Raw genomic sequence first — 22096 nt, forward strand, 5'->3', positions numbered from 1 at the left:
TTCTTGAGATATGGGGCCCAAAATTGCTCACAATATTCTAAATGTGGTCTGACCAGAGCATTATAAATCCTCAGCAGCACATCACTGCTTTTATATTCTTGTCCTCTTGAAATAAATGCCAACATTGCATTTGCCTTACTAACTACTGACTGAAGCTACAAGTTAACCTTAAGAGAATCCTGGACTAGAACTCCCAAGCCCCTTTGCACTCCAGATTTCGGAATTCTCTCCCCATTTAGAAAATAGTCTATGCCTCTATTCTTCCTACCAAAGTGCATAACCTCACACTTCCCAACGTTGTATTCCATCTGCCACTTGTTTGCCCATTTTCCTAACCTGTCCAAATCCTTCTGCAGCCTCCTTGCCTCCTCAATACTACCTGTCCCTCCACCTATCTTTGTATCATCTGCAAACTTAGCCAGAATGCCCTCAGTTCCTTCATCTAGATCATTAATGTATAAAGTGAAAAGTTGTGGTCCCAACACTGACCCCCGCGGAACTCCACTAGTCACCGGCCGCCATCCTGAGAAGGACCCCCTTATCCCCACTCTCTGCCTCCTGCCAGACAGCCGATCTTCTATCCATGCTAGTACCTTGCCTCCAACACCATGTGCTCTTACCTTACTGAGCAGCCTCCTGTGTGGCACCTTGTCAAAGGCCTTCTGGAAGTCCAAGTAGATAACATCCATTGGCTCTCCTTTGTCTAACCTACTCGTTACCTCCTCAAAGAATTTTAACAGGTTTGTCAGGCATGACCTCCCCTTGATGAAACCATGCTGACTTTGCCCGATTTTACCATGCACTTCCAAGTATTCTGAAATCTCATCCTTAATAATGGACTCTAAAATCTTACCAACGACCGAGGTCAGGCTAATTGGCCTGTAATTCCCCGCCTTTTGCCTCACTTCCTTCTTAAACAGGGGGGTTACATTAGTGATTTTTCATTCCTCTGGGACCCTCCCTAACTCCAGTGATTCCTGAAAGATCACCACTAACGCCTCCACTATCTCTTCAGCTATCTCCTTCAGAACTCTGGGGTGTAATCCATCTGGTCCAGGTGATTTATCCACCTTCAGACCTTTCAGTTTTCGTAACACTTTCTCCTAGGTAATGGCCACCATACTCACCTCTGCCTCCCGAATCTCTTGAACTTTGGGGTAACTCGTGTCTTCCACTGTGAAGACTGACGCAAAGTACCTATTCAGTTCCTCCGACATTTCTTTGTTCCCCACTACTACTTCTCCAGCGTCATTTTCCAGCAGCCCAATGTCCAGTTTTGCCTCTCTTTTACCTTTATATGTCTAAAAAAACTCTTGCAATCTTCTTTTATATTACTGGCTGGTTTACCCTCATATTTAATCTTCTCCCTCCTTATTTCTTTTTTAGTTGTCGTCTGTTGGTCTTTGTAGGCTTCCCAATCCCCTGGTTTCCCACTGCTCTTCGCCGCATTGTATGCTTTCCTTTTAGCTTTTATGCTGTCCCTGACTTCCCTTGTCAGCCATGGTTGCCTCATCCTCCCTTTAGTATGCTTCTTCTTCCTACAGACGAATTTTTGCTGTGTCTCCCAAATTACTCCCAGAAACTCCTGCCATTGCTGTTCCACTGTCTTTCCTGCTAGGCTCATCACCCAGTCAATTCTGGCCAGCTCTTCCCCTATGCCTCTGTATTTGCCTTTATTCAACTGTAATATCATTACATCTGATTCCAGCTTTTACCTCTCAAATTGCAGAGTAAATTCTATCATATTATTTTCACTTCTCCTAAGGGTTCCTTCACCTTAAGCTCTCTTATCAAATCTGCCTCATTACACATCACTAAATCTAGAATTGCCTGTTCCCTAGTGGGCTCCACCACAAGCTGCTCCAAAAAGCCATCTCATAGACGTTCCACAAATTCCTTTTCTTGGGATCCTTGCTTAGACCATACTTGGAGTATTGTTTGCCATTCTGGTCACCATATGATAAAAAGGATATACAGGTTATGATGGTATCAGAAATGTGTGGGTACTTATCCGGCAAGGAGTGACAGGCTGGGTCTTTTCTGTTGAAAAAAGAAGCTGAGGGGTCATCTTTAAAAGGTCTTTAAAAATTAAGAAAGGCTTTGATAGACTGGGTAAAGAGAGAATATTTCCTCTTGTGGGAAGAACATAACTAGAGGCCATCAATATAAGGTAATCACCAAGAAATTCAATAAGGAATTCAGAAAAAAAAACTTCTGAAGTGAGAATGTGGAACTTGTTACACAGGGAATGGTTGAAGTGAATAGTACAGTTGCATTATTGCATTAAGGGGAAGCTCGACGAGATTTGAGGGAGAAGGGGATAGTGGGTTACGATGATAAGTTTATATGAGGAAAGATGGGAGGGAGCTCAAGTGGAGCATAAACAGCAGCTTGGATTGGTGGCCTGAATGGCCTGTTTCTGTTCCGTATATCCTATGCAATATGTAAGCTTCATACTCTGTCCACATAACTCTTTGTTGGTTTTAAAGGTGCTATGTGAGATGCATAATCTCCAACTAATTTCTAGGACCAGCTACATTTCTTCAATTCTGTAAATATCGATGAGAGAATTCTTAAAAATGACTGGTGTGGGAAATAGACATATTACATTGATGCATCGGGTCAGTTCTTCTGTGAATGAGGCTTCCCAATAGAGGAAACATTAATTTGCACCTTCTTGTGTTGCATTAAACCTGGGAGTAATAGATGTTATTGGGGTTGTTCTACTTGGAGCAGAGAAGGCTCACAGGAGATTTAACAGAGGTGTCCAAAATCAGGAATGGTTTTGATAGAGCAAGTGAACACAAAATATTCCCAAAGGTAGAAAGGTTGGTAACCAGGGTACACAATATAAAGGTGACTGATAAAGAAACCGGAGAAATGTTTTTTACACAACGAGTTTTTGTAATCTGGAATGCACTACCTGAAAAGGTGCAGAAGCCTTTCAATAGACTAAGGGGTAGGTCAGCGGATGAGCAATGGCAGACATTGAAACAGATATTTCATAAAGTTCAGCAAAAAATTTATCCCGGTCAAAAAGAAGGACTTGATGAGAAAGATGAACCACCCGTGGTTAACAAAGGCAGTCAAGGAGTATCCAATCAAAACCTAAGGTATACAAAGCAGCAAAATCTAATGGTAGGCCAGTGGATTGGGAATTTTTTAGGAACCAGCAGCGGATGACTAAAAAGCTAATAAAGAGAGAGAAAGTTGATTATGAAAGTAAATTGGCAAGAAATATAAAAACAAACAGCAAGAGCTTCTACGGGTATATAAAAAGAGAATGGCTAAAGTGAGCGTGGGACCCTTCGAGGATGCAACTGGAGAACTGATAACGGGGAAGAGGGAAATGGCAGATAATTTAAAACAACATTTTGCATCGGCCTTCACAGTGGAGGACACTATAAACATCCCAAAGATATCAGATAAGCAAGGAGCTAAGGGGAGGAAAGATCTTGTAACAGGCTCTATCACGAGGGACAAAGTATTTGACAAACTAATGGGGCTAAAGGCAGTCAAGTTGCAAGGGCCTGATGGAATGCATCCAAGGGTTTTAAAGGAAGTGGCTGCAGAGATGGTGGAGGTATTGGTCGACATATTCCAGAGCTCACTGGAGTCCGAGAGGGTCCCAGCGGATTGGAAAATCGCTAATGTGACGCCTTTGTTCAAGAAGGGAGAGAGACAAAAAGCAGGCAGCTGTAGGCCAGTCAGCCTAACATCTGTCATTGGGAAAATGTTAAGAAACCATTATTAAGGAAGAAATAGCAGGACACTTAGAAAAGCTTAACAATCAAACAGAGTCAACATGGTTTTGTGAAAGGAAAATCATGTTTGACAAGTTTGGTAGAGTTATTTGAGGGTACAACAATCAAAGTTGATTAAGGGGAACTGGTCGGTGTAGTGTATTTGGATTTCCAGAAGGCATTTGATAAGGTGTCACATAAAGGGTTATTGCACAAGGTAGGAGCTCACAGTATTGCGGCTAATGTATTATCATGGATTGGGGATTGGTTAACACACAGAAGAGAGAGTTGGGATTAATGGGTCTTTTTCAGGTTGGAAAGATGTAACCAGTAGCGTGCCACAAGGATCAGTCCTAGGGCCTCAATTATTTACTATCTATATTAATGACTTGGAGAAGGGGGCAGAGTGTAATGTATCCAGATTTGCTGACCATACAAAAATAGGTGGGAAGCCATGTTGTGATGAGGACATAACGAATCTGCAAGGGGATATGGATAGGTTGAGTGAGTGGGAAAAAACTTGGCAGATGGAGTTTATTGGAGGTAAGTATGAGGTCATGTACTTTGGTAGGAAGAATCAAAAGGCAGACTATTATTTAAATGGAGACCGACTCAAAGAAGTGCAACATAGAGGGCGTTCTTGTGCATGAAACACAAAAAGTTAGCAGAAGGCAAAGGAATTTTGGCCTGTATTTCTAGGGGGTTGGAGTTTAAAAATAGGGAAGTATTGTTACAACTGTACAGGGTGTTGGTGAGGGCCGCACCTGGAGTACTGTTTACAGTTTTGGTCCCTGTATTTAAGAATGAATATACTGGCATTGGATGCAGTTCAAAAGAGATTCACTGGGCTGATTCCAATGATGAAAGGGTTGGTTTTCAAGGACGGCTGAACAAGTTAGGCCTTTATTCACTGGATTCTGAGGGGGCTTGACAGGGCTGATGTTGAGAAAATGTTTCCACTAGTGGGGGAATCTCAAACTAGGGGACATAGTTACAGAATAAGAGGACACTCATTTAAAACTGAGATGCAAAGGAATTTCTTCTCTCAGAGGGTAGTGAATGTCTGGAATTCTCTACCCCAGAGAATTGAGGAGGCTAGATCACTGAAAGTATTTAAAGAGGAGGTGGATAGATGTTTGAAATATCGGGGCATTGAGGGCTACGAGGAGCTGTCACAAAAGAGGAGTTGAGGCCTGAGGCAGATCAACCATGATCTTATTGAATGGCGGGGCAGGCTTGAGGAGCCGAATGGCTTATTCCCGCTCCTATTTCTTGGGCAGAATATTGCCTTCAGCGTGTGGGGGCTGGACTGACACGCTGACACGTAAAATGACGCGTGATGACATCGAGCGTGGGTCCTGACGTCATCGCATGTCATTTCGATATTTCATTCAGTGGGCACGCGCTGGAGGGGGCTGCGCGCCCGCCAAATTGTCAACGGCCTATTAAGGCCATTAAAAAAGTAATTACACTTGTTAAGAATGCTGCCCGTCCAACCTTAAGGTTGGCAGGATGAGGTTTCCTGAAGGTTTTATAAAATAATTAAATAAATTTTCCAAACTTCACAAACATGTCTCAACTCATGTGACACTATCACCTGATGGGACATGTTTAAATAATTTTTTACCTAATTTATTAAAAGCTTTTATAATCCATTCAATCTCCCTCCTCTCCCACCTGCACAGGTAAGGGCTACCGGCTGCGTGTTACACAGGGCAGGCCTTAATCAGCCTGCCCGCTTAAAATGGCGGCGCGCAGCCAATCGCAGGCAGCAATTGGCTCCACACCTGCCCCGCCCGCTCCCGCCTAGCCCATCCGCCATAGGAAAAATTCTCCCCTTTATGTTCTTATGTAGAAGCAGATTCAGTAATAACTTTCAAGATGGCATAGTGGTATTGTCACTGAATAAGTAATCCTGAGACCCAATGTAATGCTCTGGAGACCTGGGTTTGAATCCTGCCATATCAGATGGTGGAATTTGAAATCCATAAAAATCTGGAATTAAAAGTTTAATGATGATCATTAAATCATTGCTTCCTGTAAGGACTCCATCCCATTCTCTCAGTTCCTTCACCTCCTTCACATCTGTTCCGATGATGCCACTTTCCAAAACAGTGCTTATGACATGTCTTCCTTCTTCCTTAACTGAGGTTTCCCATCCACAGTGGTGGAGAGGGCCCTCACCGTGTCCGACCCATCTCCCACGCCTCTGCCCTCACACCTCCCTCTCCCTCACAGAACCATGATAAGGTCCCCCTTGTCTTCATTTTTCACCCCACCAGCCTCTGCATTCAAAGGATCATCCTCCGCCATTTCTGGCAACTCCAGCATGATGCCACCACCAATCACATCTTCCCTTCATCCCCACTGTCAGCATTCTGTAGGGACCGATCACTCCAGGACACTCTGGTCCACTCCTCCAACACCTCAACTCCCTGCCACGGCACTTTCCCATGTAATCGCAGAAGGTGCAACACCTGCCCCCTTACCTCCCCCCTCCTCACCGTCCAAGGGCTCAAACACTCCTTTCAAGTGAAGAAGCGCTTCACTTGCACTTCCCTCTATTTGGTCTTTTGCATTTGCTGCTCCCAATGCGGTCTCCTCTACATTGGAAAGACCAAACGCAGACTGGGTGACCGCTTTGCGGAACACCTTTGATGTCTGCAAGCGTGACCCAGACCTTCCTGTTGCTTGCCATTTCAACACACCACCCTGTCTCATGCCCACATGTCCATCCTTGGCCTGCTGCAATGTTCCAGTGAAGCTCAACACAAACTGGAGGAACAACGCCTCATCTTCCCATTAGGCACTTTACAGCCTTCCAGACTTAACATTGAATTCAACAACTTCAGATCATGAACTCTCTCCTCCAGCCTTACCCCTTTTTGATCCCCTTTTTTCAAATATTTATTTTGCAATTTTTATATATATATTTTTCCTATCTATTTCTATTATTATTTTTAAAATTTATTTCCATTCATTGTTTTATCCCCACCTTTCAGCCTATTTCAATCTTTTCTCCCACATCGTCCCCTCCCCCCACCCCACCCCCACTAGGGCCATCTGTCACTTGCTCATCCTGCTTTCTACTCTTTGGCCACGATTTCCCAATCGGCAAGCGGGGGCCGGGGCCCGCTTACTGATGCGTAAAATGATGCGGGATGACGTCGGGCAGAACACAGCAGAATCAGCTGTGCGCCCGCCGACCTGTCAATGGACAATTGAGGCCATTGACAAACTCATTAAAGTAATTAGTGGACCTGCCCGTCAACCTTAAGGTTGGCAGGCAGGCCAGGAGCCCTGGCAGGCATTAGTTAAAGCATGAAACCTCAACCACGGGCAGGATGAGGTTTCATGTAGGTTTTTGAAAATGTACTAAAAGTGCCTTTGAAAGTGATGGACATGTCCCAACTCATGTGACAGTGTCACTCACAAGAGGGGGCTTATCAGGGAATTTTTTTTTTTCTATATTTAAGATTTTTTAGTGTGGAGCCAATCTCCCTGAGGCAGCACTTAGCCTCAGGGAGATGAGTGCACTCTTTCGTGCACATGCGCAAAAGAGCACATTCTCGGCTCAGAAAATCCCCCTCAAGCCCACACATGGAGCGCATAGTGCTTCCTGGCAGATTGGCCAGCCCAGGTAAAATGACAGCACGCCCCCAATTGGGGGCGACGATCAGAGGCGCACCTCCACATGCCCGCTCCTAAACTTCCCCCCCAACGGGGCGATAATTCTGCTCTTAATGTCACCATTAACACCTCCTTTAGCCAGTATCACCACCATCAACACCCCTTCGACCATTAGTTTATGACATTTTTGCAACCTCTCCTTTGCCTTCACCTAACACTGCCCACCACATTTCTACTTCTCTTTAGTTCTGAAGAAGTCACATGGACTCGAAACATTAACTCTATCTTTCTCTCCACAGATGCTTTCAGACCTGTTGAGTTTTTCCAGCAATTTTTGTTTTTGATTAAACCATCATTGATTGTTGTAAAAACCCATCTGGTTCACTAATGTCCTTTAGGGTCATCCACTGTCCTTACCTGGACTGGCCTACATGTTACTCCAGACCCACCGCTATGTGGTTGACTCTTAAATGCCCTCGGAACTAGGATGGGTAATAAATGCTGGCCACATCCCATGAACAAATACAAAAAAATACTGTAAAGGAAAAAAAATTACAGGGTTTTGGGGAAACTGCAGGAGAGCAGGTCCAATTTAATAGTGCTACCCAAGAACTGTCCTAAACACAATGGGCCAATAACAACCTTTTGTGATAATGCTTAGTTCCTAATGAGGGAAACACTTAATTCCCATGGGTCACATTCCTTGTTTTGATGAATAGAGAATGTCAATAACTTAGCAGCAATAATAATCCAATTTAAATTCAGGCAAACTCTCTTCACCCAGAGAGTAGTCAGAATGTGAAACTTGTTACCACATACAGTAGTCGAGGTGAATAGATAGATGCATTTAATGAAAAAAAAGATAAACATAAACACAGGAGGGAGAAAGGAATAAAAGGTTATGCTGAAAGTGTTAGATGAACTAGTGTGGCTTTGTGTGGAACATATACATCTATATGAACTAGTTGACCTGAATAGCCTGTTATTGTGTTGTAAACTCTATGGGCTGAATTTAATGACTATTGTCCTGTCCACCAGCCGGAAAGCCAGGGGCAACCATGCCACAGCCATTTTCAGAAGACCCGATGGGATTAAATATTAATCAGACAGTTAACTGTCTGCTATTGGAGCTTTTGTGCCTTTGAAGGCAAAGATTCCACTTCCAAGAGCTGGCCATTTCCATTGAATAGCAACTTTTAATAGCAATTGGCCACCAGTTGGAAAGGCTGTTCTTGACCTTTCCCGTTTGTTCCTGACTTGGTCGGGGGGGATGGGGGGGGGGTGGGGGGGGAGGAGGTGGTGGTATTGTACAATTGGGAAGGTTGGGAAGGTAACAGGCACCCCATACTCAGCTTCCCCTCTCGATTGTATGGTCTCCCCCGCTTACCAGCCTGCTCCCGAGAATGGTGGGTGTGGGTGGGGTGTGGAATTAAATTCCTCCCTTTATAACTCCATGTAAATAACGTTGGACTACACATACTCCACTCTATTATTGTACCAACAAAAAGTAAAGAAGACAATAAGAGAGCAGCAGACTGACAGATTTGTTCGTCACAGTTATCTTGACTGCTACCCATGACAACTGTAAATTTTCCCTGGACCTGTTTCTGTGCTGGAAATTCTATGTAATGTTATGTTATATTTGAAATAAGCTATATAAAATAATTTTATCAAATGTAAATACAGGAAAGACCTTTAAGGGGAAAACAATGTAAGTTAATGTTTTATGGGGGTAGCAAATTCCAATAGGGTTACTCACATCAGTTTGCTATAACTTCCAAAACATTACATAATCTAGTTCCAACAGCCAACTAATAATGTTTCATTATCTGGACTTACTTGTAAACAGATACTACAGGAATAGCCTCCAGGGTTGTGTTCCCAAGCTACTTGATGCCAAAAAATGCTTATGCAACTCAGTACGAAAGATAAATGAAAAATAAATCACCTGTGGGCTCTTCCTCTTCTTCTTCATCATCATCTTCACACTCCTCTGGCTTTTTACCCTCCATTCTTTCCTCTTTTTGAGTACTGGTGTTAATATTCATCATACCGATGTCTGGGAGGCTTCCCTCCTGATTTACTAACCTGTTGGCAAGTTATTAGTTAAGAAAACTTTAACCAGCATGTTTTACTCTTATCGAGAATAGGTGCAGAGATTTCTCAACTTAGAATTACAAGCACTTTATGCTAACTTTTTACAGAAGTCTTTCCATATGATCATGTGTACATCAGAATGTTAGAGTTTTAGATTAATTGTTTGGCTTATGCAGCAACTATCTAAAGCAGGTGCATATTAAAAGTGGTGCTTCAATTCACAGCCTGCAGTTTGTTGTTTTTATGAATCATGCTTAAACTTGACATTTTCCACTGGGAGAAAATTGCCAGAGTTTAAGTGGAGAGCATGAAATGATAACATATGAGAGCAAGCATTTCATGTCTTTGGAAGACTTACGCATTCTGGCGATTTGATATGTATTGCTTGATTCTGTACAGAATAATTCACATAGGAAGAAAAAGAGGATGAGTACAGAAACCTTATGAAAGAATTTTTTTTTTAAAAGATTTGCATGAAGCCAGACAAAGCTTATTATCTTTAAAATATGCTGTTTACTGTTTCTCTCTGCATTGTATTCTTTTCTGGTTAGGATAATACATGCAACTCCCAACATTCGTTGCTTATATTTGCAAAACATCAACACATTCAAATATTAATCGCCATTCCATATTTGAGATGTGTTTCAGACTGTGCTCATTTTGTTTAGGCGTACATTCAAAAGTTAACATTTCATTCTGCTTGCTTTGTTAGAATCAAAAATTACAAAATATTACCAATTTGCAGTTGCATTTGAATATCTTACAAAATGAAGGAAGGCACTTGCATGCTTTAGAAAATATAGATCATGCACTTTCTAGACAAACTATACATGGTAGCACAGTAGCTTGATAATATTCACAAATAAAAATTTTGCTTGAAAATTTTCTTTAAGAATAAAGGTATTTGTGGATGTTATATACATGGCATACTCCATTGGTAATCGAAGGGGATGTTTTACTTTGACCATGAACGTTAATGAAGAATTGGACATGTAGCAACCACATAAGCAAGGCAAGGAGAAGGTGGTAATAATTATTTCATCCATCTCTATCTCATTACTTGATTGTACATGGACTAGAGAACACCGATTCAAGATTTGGATAAGAGATGAAGGGGGAAAGTGAAGAACAACTTTTTTACACAGCGAGTGGTGGTGACCTGGAATTCAACACCCCCGAGGCTGATGGATGCAGAAACAATCAATGATTTCAAAAGGAAAGTGCAGGGCTACAACGACCAAGCAGGTCAGTAGACTGACTACACGGCAGGAAGCTGACATGGACTTGATGGGCCAAATGGCCACTCTATGACCCAGATTTTCATGGAGTTGGAATGACTCTAGAGCTATTTAAAAATGGTGAGCAGGACAAATCAGGGATTCCGGTGCCCATTCTGGCACCCCCAGTTTTCACTGACACAGGATAAGGGTGTGAGTAGTGAGCTCACACCCTGTGCTCACAGCCTGGCCTGCTTCTTTGCAGGTGTAGGCATCTCCTAGCCCTGCCCCTCTCCCCACAATTTTTGTGGAGTTGGGCCAGCTTCTCCATGACTTGTGGTTGATGGATCTCAGAGGAGTCATGAATCATAGTGTGGATTTAGGAACCTTTTGAAAGATAAGTTCAAAAGGGCTTATCTGTGCCTCTTATGCCCTCTCCGACTCAAAGCAAACTTATGCCTTCCACTCACCACCATGACTTCTTATAGCCCCCATGTCAACTCATGAATTTTCCATGCCCATTCACCCAGTGTGCACTATGTACAGAATCAATGAACCATCCAGTGATAACGGCATGTGTGGAACTGCTTAGAAAACATGTCATTCATGCCCCATGGGGCTTGACTGAGAGCTCAGACTTTGAAAGGGATTATGTGAGTAGGAGGTTGTTTACACAGCTGGAAAGAACTGTTGACATGTGAAGTGCTTAACGCTTCTGTTACTGATAATTTCATGGCCTGTTTTATTGGTACTTTTATACGGATTATAGAAACACCAGTTTTTTTTAAAGAATGATGAATGAGTGATTGTTTTTTTTTAAAAAAAGTTTCACGCATGCCATTGTTACAATTGGGTTCATTGCTTTTGTACAGTGTATACTGGGTGAATGAGCATGGAAGGGCCATGAGTTGGCATGAGGCTATAAGGGGCCATTGGGGGTGGGAGGCATGAGTTGGCATTGAGTTATTGAGTTAGCATGGGGTCTATAAGGGATCGTGGGGGTGGGTTGGCATTGAGTTGGTAGGGGGACATGGAGGTGGCATGGAAGTGGGTGGGGGGGTGGGGGGAAGGGCTACAAGGCCTAAGATGTAACCAAACAATGAGACTAAGTTCCAGAGAACCAAGGTGGGCCTTTAAACCAGCCTGCCTTGGAACACGGCCGCCACAGTGGCCACTTCCAGGGTCCGTGGGCCCAACTCTACCCTACACCTGCACTCCCCCCACCCCATCCATTCCGAAGCAACTTTGGTTATGTGAAAGAAGGACAAGATTTCAATGCATTAGCACAGCAGTTCCTTCTGGATTTCTCAGAGTTAAAACACTTGTTAAATGTTAAAAAAACAGAGTTAAAAGCCAAGAACTGCTTCTGTTACCAAGTTTTCTCTTTAACCTATGCTCTTTTAAAAATCAGTGGCAGAGATTGTGATGGCTTTAGAGGATTCAGTGCAGAATGGAGGGACTGCTTGGGGAATTAAATCTGATCTGATTACAGGTTCAGGTACACTGACCCATTCCTGTGTCAAGCATTTGTACTGTGTTTTGCCATTTCCATTTTAGTTTATCACAGTAACAAGCATCACAATGTTTCTGAGTGCTAATTTAAAGATTACGCCAATGACAACACCAATAATTTAAGGGATAGCAGTTTGTGCAATGAAGAAAGTTTAAGCAGCCTAAAGAAAATCTTATTACTCCAATTTAGTAAAATTGCAGGTTAGCACTTGGTTAAACAGATTATCACCCATAATAGTATGATCAGAAAATAACAGCTTTTGAGGACAACTTCATTTTCTCTGGAGAAGTCAATACATAGATAAACTTTCTTCTTTTCTAATAATATCAAAGAACAAAGAACAAAGAAAAGTACAGCACAGGAACAGGCCCTTCAGCGCTCCAAGCCTGAGCCGATCATATTAGTTGTCAAACTAAAACATTTTGCACTTCCGGGGTCCATAATTCCTCTATTCCCATCCTATTCATGTATTTGTCAAGCTGCATCTTAAACACCACTATTGTACCTGCTTCCACCACCTCCTCTGGCAGAGAGTTCCAGACACTCACTACCCTCTGCGTAAAAAACTTGCTCCACACATCTCCTCTAAAGTTTTCTCCTCTCACCTTAAATCTATGTCCCCTAGTAATTGACTCCTCCACCCTGGGAAAAAGCTTCTGACTATCTACTCTGTCCATGCCACTCATAATTTTGTAAACTTCTATCAAGTCGCCCCGCAATCTCCGTCGCTCTAATGAGAACAATTTGAGTTTCTCCAACCTCTCCTCATAGTTAGTAACCTCCAAGCCAGGCAGCATCCTGGTAAACCTCCTCTGCACCCTCTCCAACACCTCCATATCCTTCTGCTAATGTGGCGAACAGAATTGCACGCAATATTCCAAGTGTGGCCTAACCAAGGTTCTGTACAGCTGCAGCATGACTTCCCAGCTTTTATACTCAATACCCCTGCCGATGAAGGCAAGCATGCCATATGCCTTCCTGACTATCTTATCCACCTGCGTTGCCGCTTTCAGTGACTTGTGGACCTGTACACCCAGAACCCTCTACCCGTCAATGCACTTAAGGGTTCTGCCATTTACTGTATAATTCCTACCTGTATTGGACCTTCCAAATGCATTACCTCGCATTTGTCCGGATTAAACTCCATCTGCCATTTCTCCACCCAAGTCTCCAACTGAGCTATATCCCGTTGTATCCTTTGACAATCCTCTTCACTATCTGCAACTCCTCCAACTTTAGCGTTGTCTGCAAACTTACTAATTAGCCCAGTTACATTTTCCTCCAAATCATTTACGTATACTACAAACAGCAAAGGTCCCAGCAGTGATCCCTGTGGAACATCACTAGTCACAGCTCTCCATTCAGAAAAGCACCCTTCCACTGCTGCCCTCTGTCTTCTATGATCAAGCCAGTTATGTATCCATCTTGCCAGCTCACCTCTGATCCCATGCGACTTTACCTTCTGTACCAGTCTGCCATGAGGGACCTTGTCAAAGGCCTTATTGAAATCCATGTAGATAACATCCACTGCTCTTCCATTGTTGATCATCTTTGTCACTTCCTCGAAAAACTCGATCAAGTTAGTGAGACATGGCCTCCCCTTCACAAAACCATGCTGCCTCTCACTAATATGCCCATTTGCTTCCAAATGGTAGTAAATCCTGTCACAAAGAAAATTTTCCAATAATTTCCCTACCACTGACGTAAGGCTCACCAGCCTGTAATTTCCAGGATTATCCCTGCTACCCTTCTTAAACAATGGAACAACATTGGCCATTCTCCAGTCCTCTGGGACCTCACCCGTAGCCAGTGAGGATACAAAGATTTCTGTCAAGGCCCCAGCAATCTCCTCCCTTGCCTCCTTTAGTACTCTGGAGTAGATCTCATCTGGCCCTGGGGACTTATTCAACTTAATATTCTTCAAGACGCCTAACCCTCCTCTTTTTTGATCTCAACATGATCCAGGCTATCTACACACTCTTCCCTAGGCAAATCGACCGCTAAGTCCTTCTCTTTGGTGAATACTGATGAGAAGTACTCACTTAGTACCTCTCCCATTTCTTCTGGCTCCACACACAGATTCCCACCTCTGTCCCTGAGTGGGCCTATCCTTTCCCTGGCTACCCTCTTACTCTTAACATAGTATAAAAGGCCTTGGGATTTTCCTTAATCCTGTTTGCCAATGACCTTTCATGACCCCTTTTAGCCCTCCTGACTCCTTGCTTAAGTTTCTTCCTACTTTCTTTATATTCTCCTCGGGCTTCATCTGTTCCCAGCCTTCTAGACCTTACGAATGTTTCCCTTTTCTTTTTGTCTAATCTCACACAATCCTTCATTATCCAAAGTTCCTGATACTTGCCATACATATCCATCATCCTAGCAGGAACATGCTGGTCCTGAATTCTTATCAACTGACGTTTGAAAGCCCCCCACATGTCAGTTGTTGATTTGCCCTCAAACATCTGCCTCCAGTCTAGATTCCTCAGTTCCTGTCTAATATTGTTATAATTAGCCTTCCCCCAATTAAACATCTTAACCCGAGGACTCCTGTTATCATTATCCACCAGTACCTTGAAACTTACTGAATTATGGTCACTTTTCCCGAAATGCTCCCCTACTGAAACTTCGACCACCTGGCCAAGTCCATTCCCTAATAATATCGATGGCACGATTTTACCTGTGGGCTTCAGGACACTGACATCAGGTTCAAATAAGTGGGGTTGGGGGGAGTCAGATGCCTGCACTGTATGGGGGACAGTCACCCGGCTGCGATTTTCCCTGAATCGGCCAATTAGTGGCCAAATCGAGGGCTCATCATCCAATTTAGGATGCCGGGTGGCTTCTTTTGAAGCTAAAGGGCCCTCTATCACTGAAGCAGGCTGCCTTGTTAAGTAAGCAAGAGAGAGGGCACAAGCATTTTGAGATGCCCTCTCTCTAATATTTTATAGTTAAAACAACTGGGCCACCACTGTGCAGGGGAAGCCCCTCCACAGGATGGCCTGTGGCTGCAGCTGAAACCAGACAGGTGTGGAAGGTCTCTTAAGCCTGACTGTCAGCGTCCAACAATAGGCCTTTAACAAGTTGAGTTGGCTACCAACCACTTACAGGCAGGTAGCCCTGCTGGCCTCATCCATTCTGCCTCCAGGGATATGGCCTATGCATGGTGCCAGGAAACAGGCATGCCAGGCGGTGAAACAAGTTTATGCACCCATCCACCTCCGTGCTTGCAAAAATCAGGATCTAACAAATTCGGGTACAGGAAACCATGCTTTATATGGAAAGTAAGGGCAGGATTTTTCAGTCGGTGTGCAGGGGCGGGCCCGACACGCTGACGTGTAAAATGACACACGATGATTCGTTCGGCAGGTGCGTGCCGGAGTCAGCTGTGTACCCACCGATATATAAATGGCCAATTAAGGCTATTAAGGAAGTAATTAATGTTAGTGAACGCTGCCTACCCAACTTTAAGGTTGGCGGGCAGGTGAAGATGCCAAGTGGCCTTTACGTTTTTTAGGAAACCTCATCCACGAGCGGGATGAGGTTCCTAAAGCTTTTATTAAATAAATAAAAATTCCAAGATATAAAAACATAATTCATCTCATAATTTTTTCTCCATTTATTTAATTATTTCAATATTGATCGAAATGCTGTTTCATGCACATGCGTGAAAGAGCATTGGCCCCAACTCTCCCTCTTCCCCCTTCCCGCACAGGTAGCGTTACAGCTCAATAAGGCTCGTGTCTTACTCTGGGCGGGTCTTAATTGGCCCACCCACATAAAATGGTGGTGCGGACCTGATCGCAGGTGGCGATCAGCTCTACGACCGCCCCCGTCCGCTCCCGCCAAGCCCGCCCACCACCTGAAAAATTCAGCCCTAAGTATTCTGGATAAATTGCCATTTGAGCCATTTTCATGGATTCATTGCACAAACATGTTAAGCATATCATTGCAGATGGTCAATTGTTTTGAGAGTTATACTATCTAAGTGGCTAATCTGAGAAATGAGTAATTTGAGTGAATGCTATGATGGGCTGGTTTTTTATTGTCCACAAGAATTAAATTCAGATTCAAGGAACTATCCTGCGGGAAAAACCGCTTGGCATCCAACTTTTTGATTATATCCCTGTGAAGTGCTTAAAGACATCTTTCTCCATTAAAGATGCTAAATAAATGAAAGGTTTTGTTGCTATTATAATTTTTATTTGTTTATATTTTTTAATATTAGATTTGGGTATTGTCTTTGGATATATAGAGTATTCTATCTAGGCAAGGTGTTAAAAGTTAGAAATTCAACAGTAACATTTTTTAATAATAACTGAAGTGGAACCTTAATTTCAGTACAAACTGTTTTCTTTTCAATATTTTAAATGAAGAATTAAAAATAAAATCTCCTATCTGTCAGTAGAAGTCCAGAAGTACCTCACTTCACTGTTGCATTGAGGAGACTCAAGATTCCCTGAAATGTGTTCAAGTGACATTAGCCACTGGTTCAATTAATGAAGTTCTGAAATTCTTTGTGTCTTCACTAAATTATAACTAGAAACTGGGAGAAACCCCAAGAAATAGGCATTTCTTTGTCTCTGTTAGCCAGTCATTTGTTTAAAAACTTCATGCTAGTTAACATTGACCATTTGTAATACTGGACAATTAGTCAGATGACTAATTGATGACTTTAAATTTAAAGTAGGCTGCTATACCATTAATGCAAGCCTTGATATTTGATTCAAGATAACATTTTTATTAGAAAACACCATACTATAAATACCAAAATTACTGTTAAAACATTATATGCATCTTATGATCTCTATATTCAGGATGCAAATAAAAATATGGTGCAGATAATTGGGATTGTCGTGCAAAAGCAGTTCCAAAATAAGAGTGTGACTTGCATGCCGCAACTTTGGGCAGATTAGAAAAAAATTGCAAGGAACTTTTGTGATTACTAATGGAAAGCACAACAGTACCCACCTATTTACTAACAGATAAACACGCCCATTAACTTTGGCATGGCTGGAAAATGGAGTAATGGCAAACACATAAATGGACAAAGAGAGAAAGAAGAAAGAAACAGAGGTAATAAGAAACCACTAAAACTGTCACAATTAGCTAACACACCACAACACACAGTTAAGTGATTTTTAAGATTACATTTACCACAGAAGCAATGGAAAATAATAAATATTAGCAAAGGTAAGGCAGTGTTTAATATTATTATTAACATTGAGGGGATGGTAGCATAGTGGTACATTACTGGACTAGAGGTCTGGACTAATGATCTGGAAATATGACTTCAGATCTCACTGTAGCAGCTGAAGAAATTAAATTCAGTAAATTAAATAAATCTGGGACATAATGCTAATATCAGAAATAGTGAACACGTAATTTTTGGATTGTCGTAAAAATCCATCTGCTCGACTTTCTTTAGGGAAGACATATGCTATTCTTATCTGGGCATGGACCCTGACAACATCCCAGCTGTAGTGCTGAATTCTTGAGCTCCAGGATTAGCAGCACCTCTAGCAAAGTTTCTTTCAGTACAGCTGTAACAATAGCATCTACCTGACAAAGTGGAAAATTGACCAGATCCTGTCAACAAAAAGCAGGGCAAATTCGATCTGGACAATTACCATTCATCAGCCTGCACTCAAACATTAGCAACGCGATGAAAAGTATCAGCCACAGTGCTATGAAGTGGCACTTACTAATAACCTGATTAACCATACTCAGTTTGGATTCCACCAGGACCAGTAAGCTCCAGACCTCATCACAGCCTTGAACCAAACATGGACAAGGATGTGAATTCCAGAGGTGAGGTGAGTGACTATCCTGACATCAAGGCAGCATTTGACTAAATGTGGCATCAAGGAGCCCTAGTAAAATTGAAGTCAATGACAATTAGTGACCACCACTGGCTGGGGTCATAACTAGCACAAAGGAAACCGGTTGTGTTTGATAGAGACCAAGGGCAGAATTTTCTGTTATTGGGCGGGCGGGCCTGACCCAATCTCCGGCGGGCGGGGAGACAATTCCTGCCGGAGAAGCAGGCCCCGCCGCCATTTTATGTGGGCGGGCCATTTAAGGCCCACCCAGCGTGACATCCGTCGGGAAGCGCTCTGCGCTCCCTGTGCAGACGGGGGGATTCCCCAAAAGCGAGAGTGCACTCTTTCACGCATGCGCGCGAAAGAACACACATCTCCCTGAGGCTAACTGCTGCCTCAGGGAGATTGCTTCCACGTTGAAAAATATTAAAAATAGAAAAAAAAATTCCCTAACATGTCCCCCTCATGTGATAATGTCACATGAGATGGGACATGTTCATAATAACTTTATTACAACTTTTGAAACCCTGCATGAAACCTCATCCCACCGCTGGATGAATTTTCATGTTTCATCTATTTGCCGCCAGGGCTCCTGGCCTGCCCGCCAACCTTAAGGTTGGATGGGCAGGTCCTTTAATTGTATAAATGATCCTGTCAATAGCCTCAATTGGCCATTGACAGGTCGGCAGGCCCACAGCTGATTTGCTGCAGGCCCGCCTTCCTGAAAATTTAAATGGGGCGGGATGACATCGGGGGTTCTGCCCGACGTCATCCCATGTCATTTTACTCTTCGGCGAGTGGACCCTGCTCCCTGCTCGCTGACAGCAAAATTCTGCCCCAATCATCTAAACCCCAGAACATAGCTGCAGGAGTTCCTTAGGGCTTTGTACTAGGCCCAACCATCTGTAGCTGCTTCAATGACCTTTCTTCATCATATGGTCAAAAATGGGGACATACGCTGATGATTGAGAAGTGCTAAGTTTAGTTGCAACTCTTCACAAAATGAAGCAGTATGCGGCTGGATGCAAAAAGAGCAGGACTGATAAGTGGCAAGCAACATTCGGCCACCCAAGTGCCAGGCAATGACGATCTCCAGATATTACCCACCTTGCCTTGACATTAAAAAGCATCCCCTCACTGAATCCCCCCATAAATACTTTGGCTGGAAGAGCAGGTCAGAGGCTGGGTATTCTGCAATGAGAAACTCACCTCCTAACTCTCCAAAACCTTTCCACTATTTACAAAGCACAAATCAGGAGCATGATGGAATGCTCTCCACTTGCCTGGATGAGTGTAGCTCCAACAACAGCTCAGCTCGATACCATTTAGGCCTGGACACCATTCACATTTACTCCCTCCACCACTGCCACACAATGGCAGAAGTTTTTACTGTCTACAAGATGCATTGCCACAATTCATCAAGGTTCCTTTGAAAGCATGTTCCAAACCCACAATCACTACCAGCCAGAAGAACAAGACCATTAGCACATTTCTTCGATAATATCACCACCGTCAACACCCCTTTGTCCTTTTGTCTATGACATCTTTTGGTAATCTCCACCTATCACTGGCCCTCTATCCAGCTCTACCTGTCCCACCCCACCCCTTAAACCAGCTTATATTTCACCTCTTTTCTATTTTTCCTTAGTTCTGGTGAAGAGTCATATGGACTTGAAACGTTAACTGTATTCCTCTCCGCAGATGCTGTCAGACCTGCTGAGTTTTTCCAGGTATTTTTGTTTTTGTTGAGAAGAACCGGGCAGCAGGTACATGGAAACACCTTCAACTGCAAGGACCCTCAAAGTCTCACATCTCCTGACTTGGAAACATCTTGCTGCTCCTTCATTGATGCTGGGTCAAAATCCTGGAACTGCCTCTCTAGGAGTACTGTAGGAATACCTTCAACACATGGACTCAGCAGTTCACGCAGTACACCACCACATTCTCAAGAGAAATTGCAATAAATGCTGGCTTTGTGAGAGATGCCTGCATCCTGTGCATGAATAAAAAAAAACTCCACTTCATTCTGATACGCTTGACCCAAAATGTCTTAACTCTTATTTCTCATGATGTTACAACATTAAATCAGCTATACAATCTGTGCATAATCTTTTGGTTATGGATGGTGATTATTAACATTTTCAAGTGATTATTCATTGACTGTGTCACACCTCATATGCATGGGTCGAACCAGAGAAGGTCACATGCCCATCCTTTTGCCAAGGAATGTTGCATAATTTGTAGGGGTGATGAAAGGAATGTGAAAAATAAGGATGCTAAAATATGATTCACCAACTGAGTGTATTTATGGAGACATGATATACATGACATTCATCATGCTGATGATGAGCTACACTAAAAAACTTAGATGTTAAAATTAAGGTAGAATGTGGACAACCAATAATGCATCTAACCTAACAAGGGATCCAGATGCTGAAACAATTAGAGTTAATTTTAACCCAACTCACTCAGTGGAGCTGAACAGGTGGACAATTACATATGCACTGGTTATTTAGTTATTCAGATCCCACTTCTTTCGTGCCGGTTCTTATTTTAATCTGCAGATTTCTGCAGTTGGATGGAGCTTCTACCTAAAGCAGGCAGTTTTCACAAATATAATGAATCATAGAATGGTTACGGCACAGAATGAGGGCATTTAGCCCATTGTGCCAATGCTGGGTCTCTGTAAGAACAACTCACTGTTTCCCATTCCCCTGCCTTTCCCCAGTAGCCTTGTAAATTTTTTCTATACATATAGTTATCCAATTCTCTTTTGAGATGTCAACTGAATTTGCTTCAACTGCACTCTTAGGCAATGCATTCCATATCCTACTCACTCACTGCATAAAAAAAGTATTTCCTCATCTTGCTGATCTTTCTTTTGCTAATCATCTTAAATAAGTGTCCTCTGTTTCTCGGTCTTTCCTCCAATGGGAACAGTTTTTCCCTACCTATTGTCCAGACCCCTCATCATTTTGAACATCTCTGTCAAATCTCCTCTTAACCTTCTATTCTCCAAGGAGAACAGCCCCATCTTCTCCAACTCATCCACTTAAAGGTTTCAAAAGGCCCAAGGGTGAGCAGGCACCATGTAAAATTTCAAACAGGTCTGGTACAGGCAGTAGTCAGGCTGCCTGTTGGATTTTACAAGTCCCTCCACCTTCAAACCCACCAGCGTAGAGCATTAAGTCTAGCCCCTTGCATCCGGGAATATCAAGTACTTAGTCCTGCTATTTTTTTGAGTCAGGTTTCCATTGTTGCCACAACATCATATTTTTATGTAGATACCTGCACCTGCAGTTCATCAACCTTATTTACCATATTCCCTGCATTTGCAGACATGCACAGTAAACCTAATTTAGATCTCATTACATTCTCTCTTACTCTGACCCCAACTTATACCTTTCTATTTCCTGCACCAGTGCTATCTGTCTTTCCCTAGCCTCTCTGCATCTTGGTTTTCCTCTCCAATATTACCTCCTGGCTTCCACACCACTGCCAAGTTAGCTTAAAACCCTCCCCAGTAGCTGCAAATCACCTCACAAGGATAATGGTCCTGGCTCTGTATAGGTGCGACTTGTCTGTCCTGCACATCTCCCCCAGAACCAGCCCTGATATGCCAGCAATCAAAAGCCCTCCCTCCTGCACCATCTCTTCAGTGAGGCATTCATCTGCTCTATCCTCCTATTTCTATACTCTCTTGCACATGGTGCGGTGAGTAATCTGGAGGTTACTACCTTTGAGGGTCCTTTTTCCTACTTAGCTCCCTAAACTCTGCCTGCAGGACTTCATCCCTCTTTCTTCCGATGTCATTGGTACCAAATTGGACCATGACTGCTGGCTGCTCACCTTTCCCCCTCAGAGTACTCTGCAGCTGCATAATGCCATCCTAGATCTTGGCATCATGGAGGAAACACACCATCCTGGATTCACATCTGTGGCCGCAGAAACACGTGTCTGTTCCTTCAACTATCACTATTGCTTTTTCAATTTTCTCTTCGATGCCTTGTACAGCTGAGCCAGATGTGGATCCCTGGACTAGGCTCTGACTGCGCATGACAGGGCCATAGGAGTCCA

The 22096-nt window shown here is 43.0% G+C and overlaps 1 protein-coding gene across 1 annotated transcript in view; it reads right to left on the reverse strand.

The window, feature by feature from the left end:
• The window catches only part of LOC121279061 (piezo-type mechanosensitive ion channel component 2-like), a 1076252-nt gene that overhangs the window by 266351 nt on the left and 787805 nt on the right, over window positions 1–22096 (reverse strand). Inside the window, exon 19 of the mRNA XM_041189919.1 lies at window positions 9322–9461. Within this exon, the coding sequence (XP_041045853.1) occupies window positions 9322–9461 (140 nt within the window). The remainder of the gene's footprint in view (window positions 1–9321; window positions 9462–22096) is intronic.

This window comes from Carcharodon carcharias, chromosome 6 (assembly GCF_017639515.1).
Source record: "Carcharodon carcharias isolate sCarCar2 chromosome 6, sCarCar2.pri, whole genome shotgun sequence".
Taxonomy (NCBI): domain Eukaryota; kingdom Metazoa; phylum Chordata; class Chondrichthyes; order Lamniformes; family Lamnidae; genus Carcharodon; species Carcharodon carcharias.